The 22,688-nt window shown below is 42.4% G+C and overlaps 1 protein-coding gene across 3 annotated transcripts; it reads right to left on the bottom strand.

Moving 5' to 3' along the window:
- Positions 1–1,467: 1,467 nt before the first annotated feature.
- Positions 1,468–22,392, bottom strand: BTBD3 (BTB domain containing 3). Of its 3 annotated transcripts, none has more exons than XM_069008994.1 (5): positions 22,339–22,392; positions 11,001–11,265; positions 10,357–10,447; positions 9,739–9,857; positions 1,468–5,818 (listed from the first exon to the last, which is right to left on the bottom strand). In XM_069008994.1, the coding sequence occupies exons 2-5, from the start codon at positions 11,141–11,143 to the stop codon at positions 4,786–4,788; spliced, it is 1,386 nt and encodes a 461-aa protein (XP_068865095.1). In that variant the 5' UTR covers positions 11,144–11,265; positions 22,339–22,392; the 3' UTR covers positions 1,468–4,785. The 3 variants fall into 3 exon arrangements, with proteins under 3 accessions (XP_068865095.1, XP_068865094.1, XP_068865093.1); XM_069008993.1 differs by lacking the exon at positions 22,339–22,392 and adding an exon at positions 21,976–22,105; XM_069008992.1 differs by lacking the exon at positions 22,339–22,392 and having other exon boundaries at positions 11,001–11,680.
- Between the last annotated feature and the right edge of the window lie 296 nt (positions 22,393–22,688).

Raw genomic sequence — 22,688 nt, 5'->3', positions numbered from 1 at the left:
CAGAGGCCAGGAATTCCTGGGCTCCTACACTTGAGAGCTGAGTATTCAGAGCCTGTTCTAGACAGGATTTTGCCCTCATGAGAAGCAGCAGCCATGCGCTCCTGAGGAGTTTCCAACTACGTGGGAGCAGGAAGCCCCTTTTCCACCAAGCAGGATATTACCTGCAGGACAAACAATTGAGTGCACCTCTTGGAGTCCAAGTCCTCCCAAGCCCAGAAACATCCCAGCACTTTTTCCTTCCACTTCAAACTCCTTTTTTTTTTCTGGCAAAAATACACACGTGATTCTCTGCCTCACCAAACACAGTGCATGAGACTGACACTGCTCTCCCTAAAATCAATTTCCAAAGCAAGTGTTCTATCACTTCTGTCATATTTCAGGCAGAAGCAAAGGAGAATGAATGGCCCTTTGGATGAGACAGGCCATCCTTTATTTGTCTTGTCCACTTAGTCCTGGCCTGTTTACCAAAGCATCTGAGGCTGCCAGCAGCAGCAGCAATCTCTTCTGCTACACCAAGCTAGGCTGCTGCTGCCAGTGTGGTGCTTGCTGCACCAAATCACACTGGTATCTACCATGCATTTAAGAGCTGGTGGCATTAGTACAGGACAAGGCATAGGACAGTTCCTGCTTGAAGCCAGTTCCACATGAGAAGTGTTGGGCACATAAGAGAACTTGGATCAAGAATGGAGCAGTGTGGTGCCAAGTAGTGAAGTAATAATTCTAGAAAAACAACTTACCAAAAGTGGCAAGTTTGATGCCTGTAAACATCCTTCAATCAGAATTTTGGAAGAACTGTGAAGGTATTGATTTTTTCTGGGGTAGACTTCCTCAAATTTCCATATCTCTCTATCAGACTACAGAGTATTTTTTATCATTCGCCAGTAATATATGAAAGGCCTTGGAGATGGACATCATGGAGTGAGGCTTCAGCTTCACTGACCTTAAAAGTATTTAAAATGAAGTCTCAAATCTCCTGGAAGAAAATTGTTAATACTCAGAAATCTGAATACTATTATATAATTAACTTTTCAGCAGAGAACAGCCTCTTGGCACTAACCATGTCCTTTCTGATCCATCAGAGACTGAAAAGCATGGCCTTTCCCGTGCCAACTGTCTTTTAGAATAAACAAGAGACCCTCCCCCTTCATCTCCACATGCTTAATAATATTAATAGAACATGAAAATATTAATGCTAGTAGACAAGGTCTTTCATAAAGCACATAAATGAATTCATTCACTCTAGCTCATTAGCTTAATCGTCAACCTTTTTACAATGTAACTGATTAACATTTTCATTGTTCTTCCTTGTTTTTTCCTCAGACTTTTGCTTCTTTGGGGATCAAAAGATCTCTGAATACATAAGCTCAACAAATATCCCTGCACAACTGTACAACAATAGGAACTGTTAAAAGAGATAACTAAGGGCTTTCACAGCTCATGCTTCAAAGATACTGAAGGAAACAACCATTTAAGAATCATTTTTATTTTTATGTTTAACGCGATTATACACATTCATGAGTCCAACAAGATCTGCACTGTGACATTAAAGATACAGTACAATAACATTCAACATGAGGTACTTCATATATTTATATATATCTGTCCTTTATAAATAATGCTGTAAGCCTGCTAAGGTCAAACACTGCTTCAGCACAAATGGGTGCTGGGACCTGAAGTGAGCCAAGTTTATCACAACAAAAAAACCAAAACCCAAAACAGTTCAGTGCAATAAGTGTGTAGAAATTAAAATGTTTACTTAAATACTATTTTAGATATGCAGAAAGTATATTACATTATACTCTCTTATCACAGATTCCTCTCACCAGCAGATCAAAGATACAAGTAGCAAAGACAGCCAGGAACAGTTTAGACAGAATCTGCGAGGTGATCTCTATCGACATGATGTTTACATTCCAGGCTGATATGGCTGATGCTTGCAGAATGTCAATCAATGTATTCAAGCTTGGGTGCTTCTGCTAAACCGACCAAATCCACATTCAGACACCGACTCAAGTGCTCTGATGTCCTAAGGTGAGTGGCACTGCTCACCTTCTTACATCCCAGTACTTGTTAGCATCACGAAGTGCTCAGAAGCAAGTCACACTGTGACCATCAAAAGGTGTTTTGGGTGCCTTTGTTTGATCACTCACACTGGAAACCTTTCCCTGCACCAGCTCCTAAAACCTGGAATGGACTCAGAGGAATTAAGCTAGAGGCTGTTTTCATCCAACTTCATCAAAAAGACTTCGGAAAAGCATCAAATAAGAACAATAATTAAATAACAGCTCATTTTCTACGTATTACAGCTACAGAGTATTCTGATCTCTGAACTTCTCTTCCAGCCAGTGAACGTAGCACATGTGTCACCTTTGTTTGCAGGTAAGTCAAAACAAAGAATAAATTAAAACTGAGAACCCGAGACTAGTTACACCAACGCAGCACTCTGACTTGTCCCACCAGCTGTGGCACATGGGTTTTTTACCAACCAAATCGGAATGCAGCTTGCTACCACAACTTGTCAATCTGATCATCACTCAGTGTAATTACATCTGCATCAGCCACTTGCTGTAAGAAAACTTAATCAGCTGATTAGCATCTTTCTCTGCTTTGAAATTTATCTAAATAAAGGGAACTGCCGCTCAGATGTTGTCTAAAAGTAAATGACCATTACCTCATCACAATCTCAGATTCCTTTTTACGATCTCTTCAGCAACTCTTTCTCCACTCCATACCATTTATACTCTTGCCTATTTTCAGCTGCAGATCTAAATATAAATAACTGGAGGTTTTTTTAAATCTCTCTCTGGGAGTTTTCCATGGAGCATTCTGTTTAGATTTCACAAGCAGTCTGGATTATGTACATCTGTTACAAAAAACAAAACCTTTTTCTATGTATTTTGAGGGTATTTACATTTCAGAAAGAGCACTGCTTACACACACATGTATGTCTGTATATAAAACATTAAACACTAAGATGGGTGAAAGGCATAAATCCTGCAGGGTACTTTTTTACCTGGCTCTCTTTTTATTACCTAGAAAGAAGATCTGGGCTTTGGCCATAAAGTGTTTGATGACTACACTCCAGTTTTCCTTACTTCAGATGGTATTTTGGACACTGCAAAGATGTATTGGCACTTTCCGATGGCCGCGGGCCAGTATTCCAACCGTCAAGCAACACTTAGAGTAATAGTATTAAACTGGTAAGAAATCAGATGAGAAAAACATTTTTATTACAGAACTGACAAGTGAATTTAGGGTTATGCTACGTTAATGTGTTGATATACTGCAACATTCATCTTCAGAAGGTCTAAAGAATCATTTGGTCCTCTCATTTTGTTAAAACATACGCAACAAACAGAACCCACTTCGGAGGTGAAGCAAGAATGAGATGCTTTACAATGGGCAGTGTAGCCTTTGAGGAACAACTGTCCCAGTGCAGTGATGAAGGATTTTCTTACGTTTAAATAGTACCTGTAGTTCTTACTTATACTGGTTTCCTTCCCTCATACAAGGAATATCCCTCATACTTTTGCAAAAATGATACAGACATGTAACAGGAAGTTTGGGGGAAAAAAACTCAGGCAAGGAAAAGGTTCCATACCACATAATCCTCGGATTGATGTGTAACCATAAGCAGTTGCAAGAGGTCCAACAATAACACATTAGAGGAGACTTCTTCCCCCTCACTGCTATCTGATGACATACACTAAGTGTAGTATGACCACAGTTGGGAATCTTCTTTGTCTAAATTTCAACTGGTAATAAAAAGAAAAAAAAAAAAACCCTCGTATTACAGAAAAAAATCCAAGTCAAGATTGATACATTCTTTTGTTCCTCTAAAATCTGCCTCTACCATGTTTAGGAAGAAGAAAAACAAGCCACCCAAAAGGAACAAAAAATTATCCTGCATCAGATGATTGATATTAATTCCTATTTATTTAGCAAGGGTTCAGAGAAGTGCCATTTAAAGAGCAGATCAATTCCGACGTAGCCAAAGCTGGGTCATGGGAGTAGAGTTTCAAGAGCTGCATATACAATTTGAACATGTGCAAGTACTTCCTTGCCTTCATGGTGGGATTCCTAGAAAATGAACTCCGAGGGTAACTAGCCAAGCCTACATGCCTTCCTCACTGTGAACATGTCCATGCACTGGGGACATGGTCAGCATGCCCTGGAGCTTCCTCAAAGATGCTTCCTTCTCCCCATATTCCCCTGGAGCCATCCCAAACAATTGGCTGCAGGAGAATCTCATAGGATAAAGGTTTAAACTTGCACTTTTTGTGCTTATAACTGAAGGATTTCTTCCAGCCTCTGTTGTCAAAAGCAGCTTGGTTTACTGGAATCTCCAAAGTCTGCAGAGCAGACAGCAGAGAGAGCTATAAAACAAAGCTCTTCATTTTCTATCCCTACCTCCCCCATACAAGCAGAAAGCAGAAAATGGAGAAAGAGAAAACGGATCAATGAAGACAGTGTTTAGTGAGATACAAGAGGGGGACATCCTCTGGTGATTCACAGGTGCATCAAAGAAAGGGTCAGCATCACCAGCAAACAGGCACCCCTCTTACAAAGCCTTTAAAACTCGCTTGTTTCTAAGAGCTTCCAGTTTAAATATTACACTTAATCACCAATGATGCTACAAGTACAGCAAGCCAGGAACTTGCCCACAGCATTTAGTTACATATTCCCTGTACTGATCACATATCTGCAGATAAAAAGCTAAGTGTCAGTAGGCCTGAACCAGACAGGTTCTTCATAGCAAAATGCTTTGTAGCCACACGCTCCCATTCAAGCATAAAATATGAGTTCGGGAATTTGCCCTCCCTGTACCCCCGTGCCATTTGTACTGTCCGAGGAACATTGAAACTGAACAGTCACCTTCCCACACTGAACTTCTGTCATTCCTTCTTGTCCAAAATAGCTGAGTTCGTTACCATCCAGAATCACGCTTGCTGTGTAAAAGGTGTCAGGCTCAATCTGCACTGGATATTCAAACCACACGGGAAAAGTGTTACTAGAACCATCCGAGAAGTATTTACTCAAGTTCTGGCCCAGGATAACCCCTTGTCGCTTCAGTTCAATCTTGGCACTGTACTCTGCTGACCCGCAGCTGGAGCCATAGAGCCCAAAGCCAGCAATAAACACTCTCTTATCAACAGCAAACTGGATGCTATCACAGCGGCCCCGGTAGCGCCACTGGTTGCTGCGGTAAGCGCAGGACTGGAAGCGGTGGCAGCGCTGAGGGACAAGGCCTTTCCGGGGCTTGCTGACAAACTGCAGCTCCGGCTTTTTGGCGGCCGTGTACCAGAGGAAGATGTCATTGGTTTCGTTGAGAGTCAGGATCCCGGACTGAGCAGCACCGTTGGCGAAGTCGTCGAGGGCCATGGTAGGGATGCGGATCAGGTAGAGAGCCTTGCCCAGCACCTTGCGCTTGTTCTCTATGGTGGCCGTCAGCTCTTGTCGCTGGCACTCCACTTCAGCCCAGTTCAGAGCTGCCTCGAAAACAACAATTTCTTTGGCATTCAGAGTCTCTCTTCGGAGAATGCTTTCAAGTGTCTGAAAATCAATGTCACAGAACCCCTCAGACTTCAAAGCGAGCTCAGCTTGGGCATCAATCACTTCCCAGCAGCGCTGGGTCAGGTCAGGTTCCTCGAATAAGCAGCTCTGGGAGAGCAGCACACAGGCATTCTTTGCACTCAGACTCGTCTCGAGGAAGTTGACGCAGGCGCGGGCCAGGTGAGGAACAATGTACTTCTTGGCAGCATAAAGAGTGGCCAGGACAGTGTCTGCAGCCAAATCGATCTCATCACAATAGATGTACCTGAAATAAAGCACACGGGTGTAATGCTGCTGCTTAATGCAAAACCAGAGTTTGTCAACAACAAACTCAAAAAAAATCATAAACAAAGAATGTTTAAATGGCTCCACATTAAAACCAAGCAGTGCTTTTGGTGAGTATTGATTAAATCCAGAAAGAAAGTACAAAAAACATTCAGCACTTAAGACCATGGAAGAGAACAGGCTTAAATCTAAGGTGAATCCAACTCCCCATTTGGGGTACATGCTACAAGACAATTGTTTAAAAACTGTGGCCCCTGCAGCTCTGTGCTCCTTCCACACAGGCCTTGGCTGATGAGAGGCCCCAGGCAGGAGCTCCTGCCTCACTCAGCTACCACAGGAGTCTGGAGCATATGTTACTAAGAGTCCCTGGACTGCATGTCCTCTGACCATGAACCGTGGTTTACTGAGGCGTATGCACAAAATCAGGAATGGTAACAAGTTTGTAGAGGGTAACTAGGTAATCTAAGAAGAGAAATGCTACTCAAGTAATGAGGTGCTATCCATTTCTGTAACTACTCGATTGGGTTTTTTTAGGAGGTGGCTTTTTTGTTTGGGCTCATGTTTTTGCTTGTTTTTTTTAAAGAGTGATGAAGCATATAGGAAATGGACCATTTCAGGTTTTTAATGCTCACAACATCCTACCTCAACTAGCACAGCATTTTCACTCAGTCTCACTGCATAGGGATGAAAAAAGCTTTACTGCTATGGTAGCGTGGTGGAAGAGATGAAGGTGAAATTCTATTTATGTGACTAAACTGCTGGGATTCATTGCTCAGAGAAATGAAGCATTGTACAGTTTGTTCTTTTCAATATCTCATGCTTCAGGGCCCCATTTGCAGCTGGTGAATGCAATGTGCTAAAACCATGCCAAATGCAATTTCACTCTTCACAGGGATAAGCAAGTCTTGATGGTTATGGCTGATAAAAGTGTCTTCCTCCAGAAAAGCTAAAGTTGTATGCAACCCTGTACTAATTAAAATTTTCTAGTTAGCAGGTTTCCCTACACAGTGAATTTTCTGCAGAACAGATGTGCCTATAAAGAGGAATTAGTACGTACACTGCTCTGACTAGAGATGTAAATAACTACTTGTATTTTTGCAGCTGTAAGATAGTATCCTCCATGCCACACTTGGAAAACACACACAGAGGGGATACTGCTCCAGAAATATAAAATCTAAGAGGTTACAGAGAAAAAGAAAACTTACACGGAGCCAAGCCTATTTTTAGTCTTTACTACTTAGTTTCAGCTTATTTGTAAAACCAAAGAGCACATCTTTATATCAATGGTTACAGGCGCAGCTCCTTTATCGCCCAAAAAATTCCATTCAATTAATTTGTTTTTGTGATTCTCCTCATTGCTCTCCAACTCTTTCCTCCCTTCCATTACTTCTCTTTGCCTGCTAGTACAGCAGAGAGTGATGACATCTGTTTTAAATCGAAATAGTACAAAAGTTGCTATTTTAATATTCCTGAAAATCAAGAATTAATATCACTGATGTACAGCAGACACAGCACAGATCGGCTGTCAGCAATACTCCACACCTCTCCCTCTGCCAATGCACCTCGACTCTGGTCTGCGGTTACTGATATTCCAGTTTCACCCTGTTCTCAAACAGAGGATTCTGCCAGAGCACGGGGTTTGATGGTTTAGTAACACATTCAGCCTGGGATGAGATGAGATCACAGTTCTAACTTGAACAGTCAAGACTGAGATAAGATATAATACATTAAAGCACCAGTTCAGTTTGACAACTAGACTGTAAGTTTAACCCTGTTTTTAAAACTGTAGAGAACAGTCAAAGCAGTTTTACTGGGAGAATAATTAGTATCTACCAGTCATGGTATTTCCTGTGTTACACCTGGCAATACCTTGTTTGTTGTCAGAATGCCCACTGTGTAATAAAACACACCAAAAAAATTATGCTATTTATGCTATTCATTGGCCCAAGGAAAAAGAAAAACAAAAAAACCAAAACCTAGCAAGACGTCAAAACCAAAAACCCAAACTCAATGTATTTTCTAACAAAGTTTGTGATGTGGAAAGAAGCACATGAAGGAGAGGCTGCTTTGGGATAGATAGAGTCTTTCCCTCTGTAGCAACAGTATCATGAGCCTTCTGCCATCCACAGCTCACAGCAGTTGCAAGCGACACTCACAGGGATGATTTCCCAGAGGGAGAGGAGTGAAGGGGGATGGTGGCTGCCCCTAAGCTCCACGTGCAGTGGATCCTGTCATGAGGGGACGCTGCACTGCTGAGCACCATCCCTGTGCCTTCCCTGCACCACCACGGCTGCACCATCCCAGTGTCCGCAAACACTGGAGCACTCTGCAGCCTCAGGCACGCTGCATCACTGGCAAGGTTACCTCAACAGCCACACAGCCCACAGACTTTTTCTGGTCTTTTGGGTTTTTTCAATAAAAGCTGAGACGGTGATGAATCCCATGGTTCTGGTCATGCTCCCATAGATAGTCTCCTAAATTGCCATGGGCTAAATAACATGCCGAGACCTAGATGTCAGTATTGATACACTCTTTTCTAGGCTTGCTTTCTGCACACATTTCTTAATGATAAATTCAGAAAGCATTGTTTTTATATGGCACATCATGTTTAGTCACAGTGAAATAGAATTGCTGTTCAAAAAGAAAGGGAGGGGCCTGGAAGAATCCAAGTATCTTGTATTTGTGATTTGTAAAATTCAGCATGAAAGTAAAGTGTAAGTCTGAGCTCTGCCTCAAAACCAAAAGGGCCCAAAGTAAAGATCCGTAACACACCTCCCTACACATAATGGCATATCTTAACTTTATTTTCCAAGTCTATAGAACATCTGTGGAGCTCTTCCTGGCAGTTACTGATATTTGCACAGAACATTCCTGATGTTGATGATAACCTATAAAAACTCTATATGCAAGTTCGAATGTTCATCTATGGTGCCACTGAAATGTAAAAAAAGAAAAAGAAACTGTTCTGTAATCATAAGCTAATCAAAACAATCTATGAAATACAATAAATTGCTAGCTAGTGATTATATCATTACATGCAAGAAAACCTGCAGCATATTAAAAGGATCACGATCAGATACTGATGTATTTTCTGTAAAAGAAAGCAATGGCATTTATTTAAGCTGAAGGAAAAAAAAAACCTCAAAGCCATAGCATTCCTGTGATAGGGCATTTCTCTTTGACAATCAGAGTTTATAGATACATTCAAGGACAATTTGGCAGGGAAGCTGCTTCATTATGCCCATTTAGGAAAAGACAGCATTTCTTATGCAGTTTGCAAAAAGGAATATAATGTCATGTAAACTGACTAGTTTTCCTTGTTAGATAAAACCCCCTATTCATGTAAACAGCCTTTTTATCACTTTCCAAATGCATCAATATGATACATGAGGAGAAATTTATTTTTCAGGGGCTATATTGAATAACTTAGGGTCACTTTTCTAAGACAAGACCTGCATACTGCAGGTTTCTAAAAGAACTGGAACAATGTCAATCTACAAACCCAGAAATTTACTGGGTTTGAGGGGGCTTTGTGCATGTATTTTTAACTTTACACTATGCTTGCAAAGTAGAACAGTTGGTTTGGGGTTTTTTTGTTACAGCTGACAAATCTTTTTAGTAACTCCATTCCTTTGTGTAACACGTAGTGACAAATCAGATCGATAGGCATTACAGTACACAATGTGCCCAAAGATCCCTTGTCAAAGTCATTATTTACAACTGCCTACATTAGTCTGGGGGAGAGCAAAATGAGGGGAAAGTTTAAAACACAAAAAGAGGCATATTTTAAGCAACTGCTTTCTTTCTGTTTATATGCAAGTCTAATACTTCAGTTATGACATTGGCAGCGTATGTATTCATCAGACAAGGAAACATATCCAGCAGATGAATGATGCTTACTTCAGCATTGCAAGAAAAGCAGCAGGCTCAACATCTGGTATACGGATTTCATCTTTGTCCTCAGCAAGCTCTCCGTAAAACATCGCGTGGAATACAGAGCTCCCAACAGCCAGGACGTACTGTTGAGAAAGGGAAACCTTATTTCATGCTTTGAACTGAAAATACTGCCAACACAAACAATGTGGGAGAGCCACTCTGAGCATACTGGGCTGCATTGACAGGCTCTACAGGCACACTTCAGTAAGAAATGTAGTCCAAGTTAGGAACAAATTACACATTTTCCTTGTGTTTTACTCTCCTGGGCATACATGCATTAGCTACTGGAAAACGCTCATCTCCACCGCAGAAGTTAACTATTTCTAGAAAATCTCAAGAGCAATATTAATCAACAGCACAAAGCAGTATTCCTAACTTTACTGCCCTAGCCCAGCAAATGTACTGTTTAACTGAAAACACAAAGAAAAGCCAGGGATGGATTATCCCACTGCATGTGGCCTTTTCAGATACAGACTGCTGCCTGTCCCAGAAGAGCCGAGCCTCCCACGCTCTGTCCCGGCGTAGCCGTGGGAGCTCTCTCTGGCTCTCCCTGCCCGAGCAGATCGTGCAGCTGTTGCTTACTTTGTGTCCCGGCAGCCGCTGGGTCCCACCTGGTGGCCCGACCACAAAATGAACATCTGCCATCAAGTCATTGTTGAACATCACTGCATTTCTACAAACAGAGGTAGCATGTTAATTTGTGGCGCCCAGGAACTCTCTGCATGCCCCAGACCCATGAAATTTAATTTCTTAGCAACTTCAAGTTGCTTGTTAGCAAAGAGAAGCCAGTCACATTTTGCTTCAAGCTACTTTACACATCATCACACAAATATACCAGAGAAAATACTAAGGAGGAAAAAGCATGTGTGGGGGGTGTGTGTGCAATAAAACCAACCCCCAAACTTCCGAGAACTTTCCAAGAAGTGGAAATCAAAGTCCAGAGCATGTATCACTGAAAATCCCCACCGAGGTCTAAAAGCAAATCTTTACGGGTATGCTGCAGCTTTCAGCAACATTTTTATTTACTGAAACAAATGCAGTGTCTGGAAAAGAGATATTAAAATATTTTTCCATAACCAAAACTCTTATTTCATGCACACATACAGGGAGACAAAAAGCCCAAATAAAATATAACTGTGTTTTCCTCAGCAAATAAATGCATTCTGGACATTTTGCTACTTTTCAGCTCTCCATTCAAACACCAAAAAAAACTGCCCTGAACTTACCTCTCTCTGATGGTTGGATAAAGTCCTTGCCAATTAGGTGCAGGAATAGTGTTGTTGTTATTGAGATTTTGCTGATGGTACTGCTGGACAGCAGTTGTATTAGTGTTAGCTGGTTTCTTTCGGGGAAAAATATCAGCAGCCATCTTCTTCTTCTTTTTGGTCTTCAAGGTAATGATTTCATAGCAAACTGGAGGCAATTTGCTGTTGCTACTGCCGCTGCTATTTCCTTTCTTAGAGCTCTTCTTAGACCTGTTCTTGACCGTCTCTGGAAGCATCAAGAAGAAGGTGAGACATTTCATGTTCTTTCCTTTCTCATCTACCATGAGTATACTCGTGTGTAAAGCCCGACAGCCTAACTAGTTAGGAACATTTAGGAATGCACGTGGAAGCTGTTACACCAAAAGCAGCAGAGCTGAGAGTTTTCTTCTTCTCCAGCAAGACAAGGTGACCTTTCCAGCGCACCGAGCAAGAAACTGACTTTAAGTTTGATCCAGTACTCGAATCGTTAAATACATCCCCATCATTCCTGCCAGCTTTCCTTCTTTCCAGCTTTCCCGATCAGGAGCCGCCTGGCAGCGCTACGCGCCGGGCAGAGGGAGCGCACGGCGGCAGCGCCAGGCTGCCGGCGAGCCGAAGTTACGCGGGCAGGGCCGGCGGCGGAGCGCGGCCGGCGGCGGAGCGGGGCCGGCGGCGGAGCGGGGCCGGCGGCCGTGCGGCCGGAGCGGCAGCGCGGAGCCAATGGCTGCAGCCGCCGAGAGCGGCCGGGCTAGCGCACAGTGACACCTATGGCAGCCCGCGCCGCTCCCGCGTTAAAGCCGCAGCGGCGCTCCCGCAGCTCCCACGCAGCCGAGGCGATTAAGGAATGAATGGCACACGCCGTTGCGTAAGCGCGGCTGGCCAGGAGTGTGCGTGTGTGTGTGCGCGTGTCTGTGAGCTCTCCTCCGTGCCGCTTCAGTTTTCACAGGGGAAGCAACAAGAAGTTGAAATCAGGTAGAAAGATCTATCTGAGTCTATTGCCGTGGGAACGATTTCCACGGGCATTCGATATTAGCACAGCTTCCTTTGCCTCTAGCGTTCCCACAAATCCCTCCTGTAAGAGTTGTTCAGCAAGTGTGTGACAGATATCAGAACCGAATTAAAGCAATCAAGCAGCAGCAGCACAGACAGCGATGCAGCCAAACAATCCCTTTCAGCGCAGCTTCTACTCCAGTGTAACATGAACAGAGATGAGGTCACAGCTTCAGCTTTAACTCCTTATGTTTCCAGATAACATGACAGCCTTTGACAGGGGTCCCAAATCAATAAGCAGTGCTAATTAAGCCAGCTTACACCAGACACGGCTGCACCACATCAGAAGAAAACTTCTAGATGTGCAATCAGATTAAAGCAAACCAGAGTGAATATATTTAATCAATATTTCAAAGCATTAAATGAAAAAGTCTGAATGATTTAGAGAGTCTTGGGCAAAAAACACTCCTTGAGATGCAAACACAGTCCAATTTTATTCACAAATACTTTCTGAAATAAACAGGCTATAAGCTATGCCAACCAAACCACTTAAATTAAAAAAAAGTCTAATTTTCAGTCATTAGTTTACTCAGAACTTAAACTTAGGTCAGATTTCTTTAACAGCAGGTCAAGTGTATAGAAAAACCACCAAGCAAGCATAACCACTTAAAAGCAGGGAAATAAAATATACTTGGTATGAGGTGTCAACATATCACACCTTAAAATACTGGGAAGCAGATAATAAAAATATTATTTCAGACTTACTTTCAGTTTTAAAGAAAAAACTCCTCTGCTTTCAAAGCTAATTTAGCCACTTTTTGCCATAATTAGTTTTGCTGAACAACAATACAGCAGGGAAATTAAAGTGAGAAAAGGTTGATGAAGAATGTTGTTGAAGCCCCTGACAAATCTGCCACTGACTCAAACAGAAATATTATTCAGGCCATTTATTCGATCTCCATCCCAACTGCTTGAATCACAGCTGTGGCTTCGTGACACACACTCAGGATGTCTTTAACCTGAGAGTGTGCAGGTATTTCAAAGATTACCAGGCTTCCATGGGACACGCTCCACAAGAAGCACTGTGTGCCCCAGCCATCTGGAGGCTTTGCTGCAATGGTTGGAGATGATGCCATTCCCAGACACATCTGCCCTCTCTGTCTGAAGGCACTACTCATGGAAGGGGGAAACAGAAGGAGACATGTCCATGCCTCAGCTGCTACATTTCACAATCTTCGTGCAAGATCTCCTTGACTGCTGCTTTAAAGGAAGATGGTGGGTTATGCCTCGTGTATCTGAAAGGCAGAGACAGTTGCTAAATACATTGAGGAGAGGTTATGTAACTTCCAAAGAAATTATTTCTAGCAACCTTTTCTTTCTCCTCCCCGATTTTCTTTTTTATCTGCAACAGTATGATTAGAAAGGGAAACTAACAACCTAAACCATATTGAACCGTAGAGAGGGAAAAGAAGGAGTAAAGGAGCAGAAACTCATCCCACAGATGGGATCTTATAACTGCTCACAGCTGAGTTTATAACATGAACACAGCAGGTATTCCCTGCACAGAATTTGAGTTTGTTGAGTTTGCCTAAGTTTTTTTACTCTCATGTAAATTTCCAGCCCTTCTAGTATAACCCTTGTGCCACTGCACAGGACAAACATCTCAAAAGGAAGAAATCTTAAATAACCTCTTAAAGATATAGATAACCACAGACTCCAGAAAATCTGGTTCTCAGCGTTGCAATTGGCAGAAGGTGAAAGCAGGGGTTGGGAGATTTGATTGTCGTTCCACAAATCCATTTTATAGACTTCCAAAGTATATAAAAATCAAGGTTTCTGCACATTTCTTCAAACCAATGACCAGGACAAATCCAAAGATTTTACACACACACCAGATAAGGTCACTGGGAGGCTACAGGAGATAGTGAGGGACAGACTGACCAGTTAAATCCATGTGGGAAAGAGAGATAGTAAATGAGAATCCACAGGAATCCCCACCAACCTTTGAGTTCTGTAACACACCACACATGTACAGCACGTTGTACTTTCTGGGAAAAGAAAGGAAAGGAAAGGAGGGAGAAACTGCAGCTGAAGCATGTTCTGCCTGAACTCAGAAGTCAGACAGACCCCAGCAGACAAGAAGGATCTGCATGACAGGATAAAAGCACACCCCAGTAAATAAAAAGCCAAACTGCCATCTTTGCCTGCTCTTAAGCCACCCAACAAAATCTGGTCTGCTGTAACTGGAAAATAGCACTGATTCCAGAACAGAATCTAAATAGATTTAGATTTTAATAGAATTCCTATGAAAAAACTATAAACCTCTTACAGGTTCATACCACTTTCTACTGGACTTCATCATCTCAGCAACTAAGTCTCATAAACTAATCATTAGATGGATGTGAAATGGGAAAAACAACCCCCAAAGCATGAGTGCTATTCTCACTCACTATTCTTTCTGTTTTGGCAGCAGCTTCCACTTATTTTTATACAACGGTGTTTTCTCCTTTTACTATATACATACTGTAAATGAATTTAGAAATCAATATGCTGGCAGTCAGTAAAAACAACCTAGGAACTGCTGCCTGTTGAAAGACCAGTCAAAATCCCCAGTTTAGATCAGTTTGCCTCCAATAAGAGGATCAAGGAAATTGACCTTCTCTGACCCAAAGATCCATCCATTTCTGAAATCTTATTACAATGTACCCCTAATCTTCTTCAGCAAGTCTCAGTTTTCTTCATTAATTATATATTAACAGAACTAAACTTGATATATACAACTGAGAAAAAGGGAAATACAGTTTTTCAAAGGCACATTAATTTTTATTTTACAAGCAAAGACCAGGAATATTTCAAGTTAAAGCTTGTAGGAAATTCCATGTTTAAATCTTAACACTGGCCTAATGGGTATTCAAAATGCCAGAAGAGAAGAATTAAGCAAAGGACTATATTCCCAGTCTGAGATACTACACACCAAGTTACATGTCCCTTTCAAATTATTAGGAGCAGGTTACGAGCCCTTGGAAATCAGTTCCTGACTAAACATTGTGAACTGAAGCAGCAATTTTGCTGTTCAAACCCAAGTGTGTGCAACACACCTGCCATCCCAGTTTCATTTATCCCTTAAGAACATAATATACCTTGATACCATTGTGTGGCACAGGCGTCACAGCAAAGCCCAGCTCCTGGTACAACTTTTAATAGTATGTTACTACTGTAATTATGCCTTTCTACAGGTAACTTCCAATAGGGAAATCAATTTCAGGGCTGATGGGAGTATTCTTCCTCATACTTCATCAGTTTCTCCTGCTGCAATAGCAGGGATACCAACGTGTTTCTATCTTTTTTCTCCTTCTAATAAATTGAGTTTTTCTACATCTCTCATTTACAGGCCTGTTCCTCATATGGTAACATGAGCTAGACAATTCTATAAAACACAAGCTTTCCTCAAAATTCCCAACTGTTTGTTACAACCACATCATGAATAAAGGAAAGAATTCTTAGTAAGCAATGAGGAAATGCATACATTTCTTTTTCTGTAAAGTTGCCAAGTGTCTTCTTTGGCAGTTACTATGGCCATGCATTATTAACATTGTTTAAATTCTGAATTTCCCCTTACAAGGAAACAAATTTCAGATGACACATCTTGATTAACCAAAATAAATACACAGTGCTACTGTTTAACAAATCTACCTGTCTGCCCACTGCTAGTTCTCACTGAATTTAAGTTAATTTTAAGCACTCATTTAAAAACTGAATATACATGTTCAAAAATCAAATAAACAAACAGAAAACCTCATTAAACCCAACCCACACAGCTGTGGTGTCTTGTTCTGTTTACCTATCTATGAATTATTTAGTCACTTGGAAGAGTCCTTCCCAATCACCATTCCAACCCTTCTGTTTGTAAAAACCAATTTGGAAAGGGGACTGATAGTTCTACCCTTCATTTCCTCAAGTAAAAAAAAAAAAAATTGCATTACAGTGGACAAAACCATCCAATCTCCTCTCTCCTAAGTTTCTCAATGGCAGAAGAAGAAAGATGGAAGAAGCCAAGATGGCATCTACTTCTGTCTGCTGCATGGAAAATCTGGCAACGAACTCTTACTCAGTAAGGTCTTCTATGGAAAAATAATAAAACAAAAAAGACTACTAGAAGCAGGAAGAAAGATGGGAAAAATTGTAAAGACTCTCAAAGAAGCCAGATTAGATGCTAAAAAAATTGCATTTACTTCCCAGAATAGCCAAGAGCCGTGAAAGAGTAGAATAGTATCAGAGTAGAATTGCATCTTGAACCAAGACTAGAAGCTTCAAACCAAAGTCCAAAATAGCTAAATTGTATTTTTCCATAGAACTCATGCTACACCAGCAGCATACTTGTTACCAAATATTCCTGACTGCTTAGTGTTTATGAGGATTTAAATACTTTGCATAACATTATCCACTAAGATAGCTTTTCCATTTTTTTTACTAAATGCCCTTAATGCTTTGAAGAAAACAAAAGTAGAAAGCCCTGAGCAGCCCAGTCAAAAGGTAAACACAAACTCACACAAGATAGAAACCTAAAGAATGAGTATTCACAGTTATTTTTTACTCTTGTAGTATTTGCTAGCACACAGGCTACACATGGCCATTTGTTTTTACTCTCTCTACCAAAGGAGCCTTAATCTTTTTAACATGTCCTTTTTGTACCTGCAAAATAATTTCGTTTTATTTTTTTAAGCAATATCTATTTTGAGAAAAAGCAATCAAAACAAAACGTATTTAAGAATACTATCTAGTCCTATGTTTGCAAATAAACTTTCCTTGTATGGATTTCAAGTCACTTTCCATGAACCTGTTCCTACGTCAACTGCAACATCTCCTGTTCTCAATTTTTCCTGTTACTTTTCTTGCTTAGCTGCTTAAAGCCTGCAATTTAACCTCAGTGAGAGGTCGAATAACTTTGTATTTATGCCCCAAACACCAAAGACTTTGCTATGCTGGGTTTTTTTCTTTTAAAGTTAAAGGTTTTGTTCCCTGATGGACCAAAATAAATACAGTATCAGAGTGAGAAAAAAATGTTCAAAATTTTCTTGTCTTTTCATTCTGATTTCAAGACCATGCCTGCTGCATGAATGACAGTCCATATAAACCATAACTGTGAGAAGGAAGGTTAAGGCTTAAACAACCCGCAGCGAAAAATATACTTGATCCCGTTACAGTGAATTACCCCACAGATATTCTCTTCTGGGCATATGGAAAGAAATGATGTCAAATGCTTCGTTACAACCTAAAATATATGCTTTTACAAGCCTGCTAAGACATATTGCTCAATATCATAGTTTTGGAGCTGCAGGTAGAAAATATCCCAGTGCAGAATTTGCAATGCATTCTATGAGCATTAATTTGCTTCTTGATAGTTCAAAGTAAAACCAAGAATTATAAATGAACTCTGAGAAGAGAAAACCTGCAACCACAAAGTGAGAATTCATTTCAAGGTTACAGGAGATAAACTGTTTTGCTACTAATTTAAAAGAGACAAATTATGCATTTGTTCCCCATCGCGGCTACTCGAGCTTGTCCATTTCATTTCACGTAGAGCTTTGCTCTTGACAGTCTGTGGGGTCAAAAAATAAGCTCTTTCTTAGTGGCTGCCATTTATTTATTTATTTATTTATAAACATGATATTGCAAACCTGAAAGCACTCAACCCTTTTTCTAAGGCAAAGGTCAACTTTAATTCTACTCTGCCTCTTACCGAAACTGACTTACAAAGGAAAGATCAGATAGCTCAGGAAATTGGTAATGAGATACAGTGGTTTTCCTCTCTAGGTCACTAATTCTAAATTGACCAAGGTCAACAGTAATCAAAAGTCATTAGCATTTAATGATCCTTCAGTGCCCTGTGAGAAAGAAGCTAGTGATCTTCGTGCACTTCAGAAAAACCATCACTACAATCAGCGCTCACATGCTGCCTGCTGCAAGGGAGAGGTCAGATCAGATGACTACAGACAGAACTTCAAATCTTGCAGACAGATCTCACCTCTGTAGACAAACCTTTATACTAATTTTAACTTGGCTCAGAAACCATCATTTTCAAACTGAAAAGTTAAATTAATACAGGCTCTCTGAGGGGCAGGCTGTGAGCTGCCTGGTCCTGTTCCTTCACATCAGCAGTTCCCAAATGTCTTTGTTCTCCTACACACAGTAAGTCTGCAAAACACAAATGCAAACAGACCCTTCCTCAGAGAGGAAGGTTCTCACTTGTAAAGCAACCAATGGCAATAGAAGTAACTACTCCATGAGTATCCACAGGGGAACTGCATCACAGTTGACTGTGTTGGTGTACAACTCAAGGACTACATTTTCCATGCGCAGGTAACCTACATTCACCATGTCAAATTGCTGTGTTGAAGTTCCCAGTGGGACAGAAGAGGGGGAGAGGATATTGCTACCGTGCACAACCACACCTGCTCTGTGGCCTGCACACTTCAGTCCCCTGGGACTGTCATAGTAACAGCACCTCCAGCAAGGGTAAGGGAAACAGAGGGGACTTTTGGAAAGCTTGGTTAGGTGTTGTCATGGAAAACTACATCATGCCAATCCGTTTTACATCTAGGGAAGCTTAGGGAACATGCAGCTTACAACTCCACAGCAGATCAACAACCTGTGTGTTTACAGCAGAGCATCACAGCCGGCAGCATTCGTATGTTAAACAGAAAAAGTCTGCTACAGCTTCTTGTTCCCACTGTGTTTTAAATTACAGAAGAGGAAAATCATGCCAATGAAAGAGGAACGGGTCAGTACATCGGCAAACCAAGCACTTGATAAGAAAGACATTCTCAGCCACAGTGGCTCTCACTTCCCAAAAGTGAGAATTAAAACAAATGAGTAACAACTCTTGCAGTGCTTTTATAATTGTTTACTAACCCAAATTTTTAGATATGAGAGACTGATTGCTGCTAACCTGAGCCTATTCCAAATAGTTCAAGGAATGGAACCAGACACAACATCCATTAAACTGCATTGTCCTGAATGATTCTCCCTCTGCCACACATTAGAAGCAGTGGATCTTATTACTTGCCCTTAACTTTGTTTCCAGACTCTCCCAGCACACAGCCTCTATTTGAATCCACATGGACATAAAGATGTTCCCAAATTTTTATCTTATCCACCACTTTAGAAAATCAGATTTATTTTCCTTTGCTGCAAATACTTCAGTCACACTTGCCTTTCTTAGCAGTCAGTTATGCTTCAGTATTTCCATCAGCTTATCCTCCTCTTTAGAAGTGAACGGTAGCTACTGCATCATGAATTTTCAAGACAAACACATACATACTCCTCAAATTCTGGTTTCAGAATATATTTTTGGGCCTTAAGATGTATTTGTGTATCAGTGTTAGGATATCTTAAATGTTCTTCTTCACAGTAACTCTGTGACACGTCAGAACTGCAGTAGAGAAAGACACTAAGGAAGCAGCAAGTAAGCAAACAGAAGAGCGTAATTAAGGCACTGTAAAAGACAAACACAAATACTCATTAGTTTTATGTATTATAAACTTTTATATAGTAGGAAAACCTTTACTTTTTCTTGGTATACATTGGGTAGTATCACTTTGGTCTCACAGAAGTGTAAAGGTAAAAGGCAAAGAGCTCTAAGGAATCCTCACACCTCTCAGACAAGCAAACATGCCACCTGCCTGAAGAGCTGCTTTCTTTTCATACTCCCAGAAAACCCTTGCAACCAAGTAGGGAGACAGCACAGCTCTGATTCCAGAGAATGTAGTTTTTTAAAGAAAATGACTCCTTTAAATTGCCTTTAAATTGTGAAGAGGAGAAAATGTAGCTAGGGTGGTTGTGGAGTATAACCTGGTACATAAATATCCTGTCACAGAAGGATGTTATCAACAAGTCATTCAGCCTGGTATTTATGTAGTATATGATCCTCTAGTGAAATATTTATTCAGGCTATCAGGCAATCTTGGGGTACAGGTGACAGGGCTGGACAAGGTGATGTCTCAAGATACCTTCCAAATCTGTTTGCTGCCGTTCTTCACCCCACACAGCCAGGGCAGACAGCAGATACAGGCTGCCAACCAGCTCCCCAGTGTTTAAACTGCAAACACTTTCCAGACGCTGGACTTGCTTGGTTTTCATGGCAGCTTGGCGAGGTATCAAACTCATAGAGGGCAGCAGAATCAGAAAACAGATGAGCCAGGCCCCAAAAATGGGAAGTTTGCAAATTTGAATGAAGTGATGTCTTACTTAAGCTTCCCTGCTCAGTTTTCTGACACACATATAAAGTGCTTTTGTAACCAAGGCAGGGGATTGGAATTCAACTTAATGGCAGAAAACACAACCAATGACAACTTCCACCACAAAAAGCTTTTAATCTTTTCCTTCCGAGATTCCCATCTCTTACTTCCCTCTTTTGCCTTGTCTATCAGCCCTTTAAGATAGAAACTGCTGCTTTATCACTTATTTACAGAGTGCCTCACAAAACAGAGCTTCCACACCAGCTCAGGTATCTGAACATTTGTAAAACAGAATAACAGCCAGCAAAGTCTGAGGAGTTACCAGAGACAGTATCAGGGCAGAATCTTCTTGAATTATCAGAGAAAGCTTATGCTGGGCATAAACAATATTCTGCTGCAAAACTCATTTGCACAAGTTTCTACAACAGGCGATCCAAATTTCTTCTGACAGCATAACACATGGCCTACCATCATCAGACCTCTGTTTTAATGGAGCCTACCCTAGCACTGCTGCTTTCATCCTAACTGTTTGGTAAATTAGGAAAAATAATTTGCTCACAAGCTCTAACAAGCAAGTGGCCAAACCATAAAAATTACTGTTGCAACTTCCATTTTTTTCCCCCCAGCCTTAAAGGGCAAGCTGAATGAATCCCATGTTGCTTCTGGAAGGTGTTTCCTCTGAGGCAGAGCTGAGGATCACTGGCAGGGAAACACAAGGGAAGTTATTGTGCAGTTAGCGCCAGTGTACTTACTGTGGGGGATTCAAGAGGGAAAAAAAAAAAAAAGAAAGTACTGCAGTCCACGTTCAACTTTAGCAATCCTGCAGAACTTACTTCAAATGAAGGCCCTAAGAGATTTGATTTCCAAAGCTAAATTACCCAGTAAACCCCAGATACTGGGCAGTGTGACATCCTGCACATACACTCTTAAGAAAACAGTGAGAACAGTTAGTTCTCTCTCACTCAAACAAAAGCTATTTTGAGCCTAACACTGGCATAAAAGTTAACTAATGCCAAATAGAGTATTGTACACCTATAACCAAGCACTACCTCTCTACAAAAAAAACAGTCAAAAAACACAGGGCACAGATTAAAACTTAACACACAGATCACATGCTGAAAACAAAGTATGGCAAGGACTAAAAACACGGCAAAACCCCTGCATTAGCACTTCTCAGATGAGACAGTCTGTGGAATTAGACATGTTAGTAACCACAGTTCAGGAACACGCAAGTATCTTAACTTCAATTCAAACTTTTCCTCTAACTCACAACAACCCACTACTCCCTCCTGTTTCAAAATGCTTCGGCACTCAGGAAACACCACAATGAATCGGATTTATAAAGCTCGAAGTTCACAGGTGGCTTTCTCAAAACAAACAGGGAAAAAGGTGAACTGTAAAGGTGTGGGCCCTTTCGTGAAACCACTGAACCTTCAGACACAGGAACATCAGGAGGTTCGGCCAACAGCGTGGGGAAAGGAGGGGGTATTTATGCCAAACCGGGTACAACTATTTATTGTGCCTCTGGAAAGTTTACTGAATTAATGCTTAAAATACTTCTTTTATAAAAGAAGCTTTACTTTAAGCAGGAAAAAAGCCCCAAAGCCCAACTTTTGGGGTGACAGAACGGAACGCGTTCCGGTGAAGGCTCCAGCCTGGCCACAGCCGGGTCCCGGGGCTCCTCCCGAGCCCACTCCATCGGGTCACCACCGGCACCGCCGCGAACCTACCCCGCTGCTGCACAAAAGGCGACCGAGGGGGCACCAACACCCCCCGCGGACCCGCACCGCGACTCCGACCAAGCAAAGGCCGTGCCCGGGGGGCTCTTTGTGCGGGAGAGCCGGCGGCTCCACTCCCCTCACCGACCGCCCCCGCTCCGCGAGTTCCGCGGCGCTGCCGGCGCTCAGGTGCGGCCGCCCCGCCCCGCCCCTCACGGCGGCGCCTCCGCGGGGCGCGGGGCGCCCATTCCCCGCCGGCACCGCCGCAGCCCGGCAGGGGAGCGGGATCCGCGGCCACATCCCGGAGGGGCGCGGCCGTGCCCTCGCGGCCGTCCCCTCGCGGGTGGCCCCGCGCGCCCCCCGCCCCGCACTGACCTGAGGGCGCTCCCGGGGCGGCGCGCGCGGCCCCTCCTCGCGCCGGCGCGCGCGCGCGGCCCCGCCCCTCAGGCGCGCGCGCGCGGCCCCGCCCCCGGCCCGCCCCCCGCGTGCCCGCCCCCCGCGGGCGGCCCCTGTGGAAGGGTTTCGCACCCCAAAAATGCGGCCCCGCTCTGGAGTCGCCCCCCACACCCCACCATGGGATCTCGGCGGCGGCGGAGAGCGGGCATTTCACCTGCGGATTGATTTGGGAAACGGACCAACAACATTTCCACCTCTCCCCCCCCCACCCCCCCCAGTTAGAAATCACGTTAGTGCCCGAAGTTGTAGCATATTCGTACAGCCCAGAC

This window comes from Aphelocoma coerulescens, chromosome 3 (genome assembly GCF_041296385.1).
Source record: "Aphelocoma coerulescens isolate FSJ_1873_10779 chromosome 3, UR_Acoe_1.0, whole genome shotgun sequence".
NCBI lineage: Eukaryota > Metazoa > Chordata > Aves > Passeriformes > Corvidae > Aphelocoma > Aphelocoma coerulescens.
Note: the sequence above shows the minus strand (reverse complement) of the source record. Positions and strands in the feature narration are given on the sequence as shown.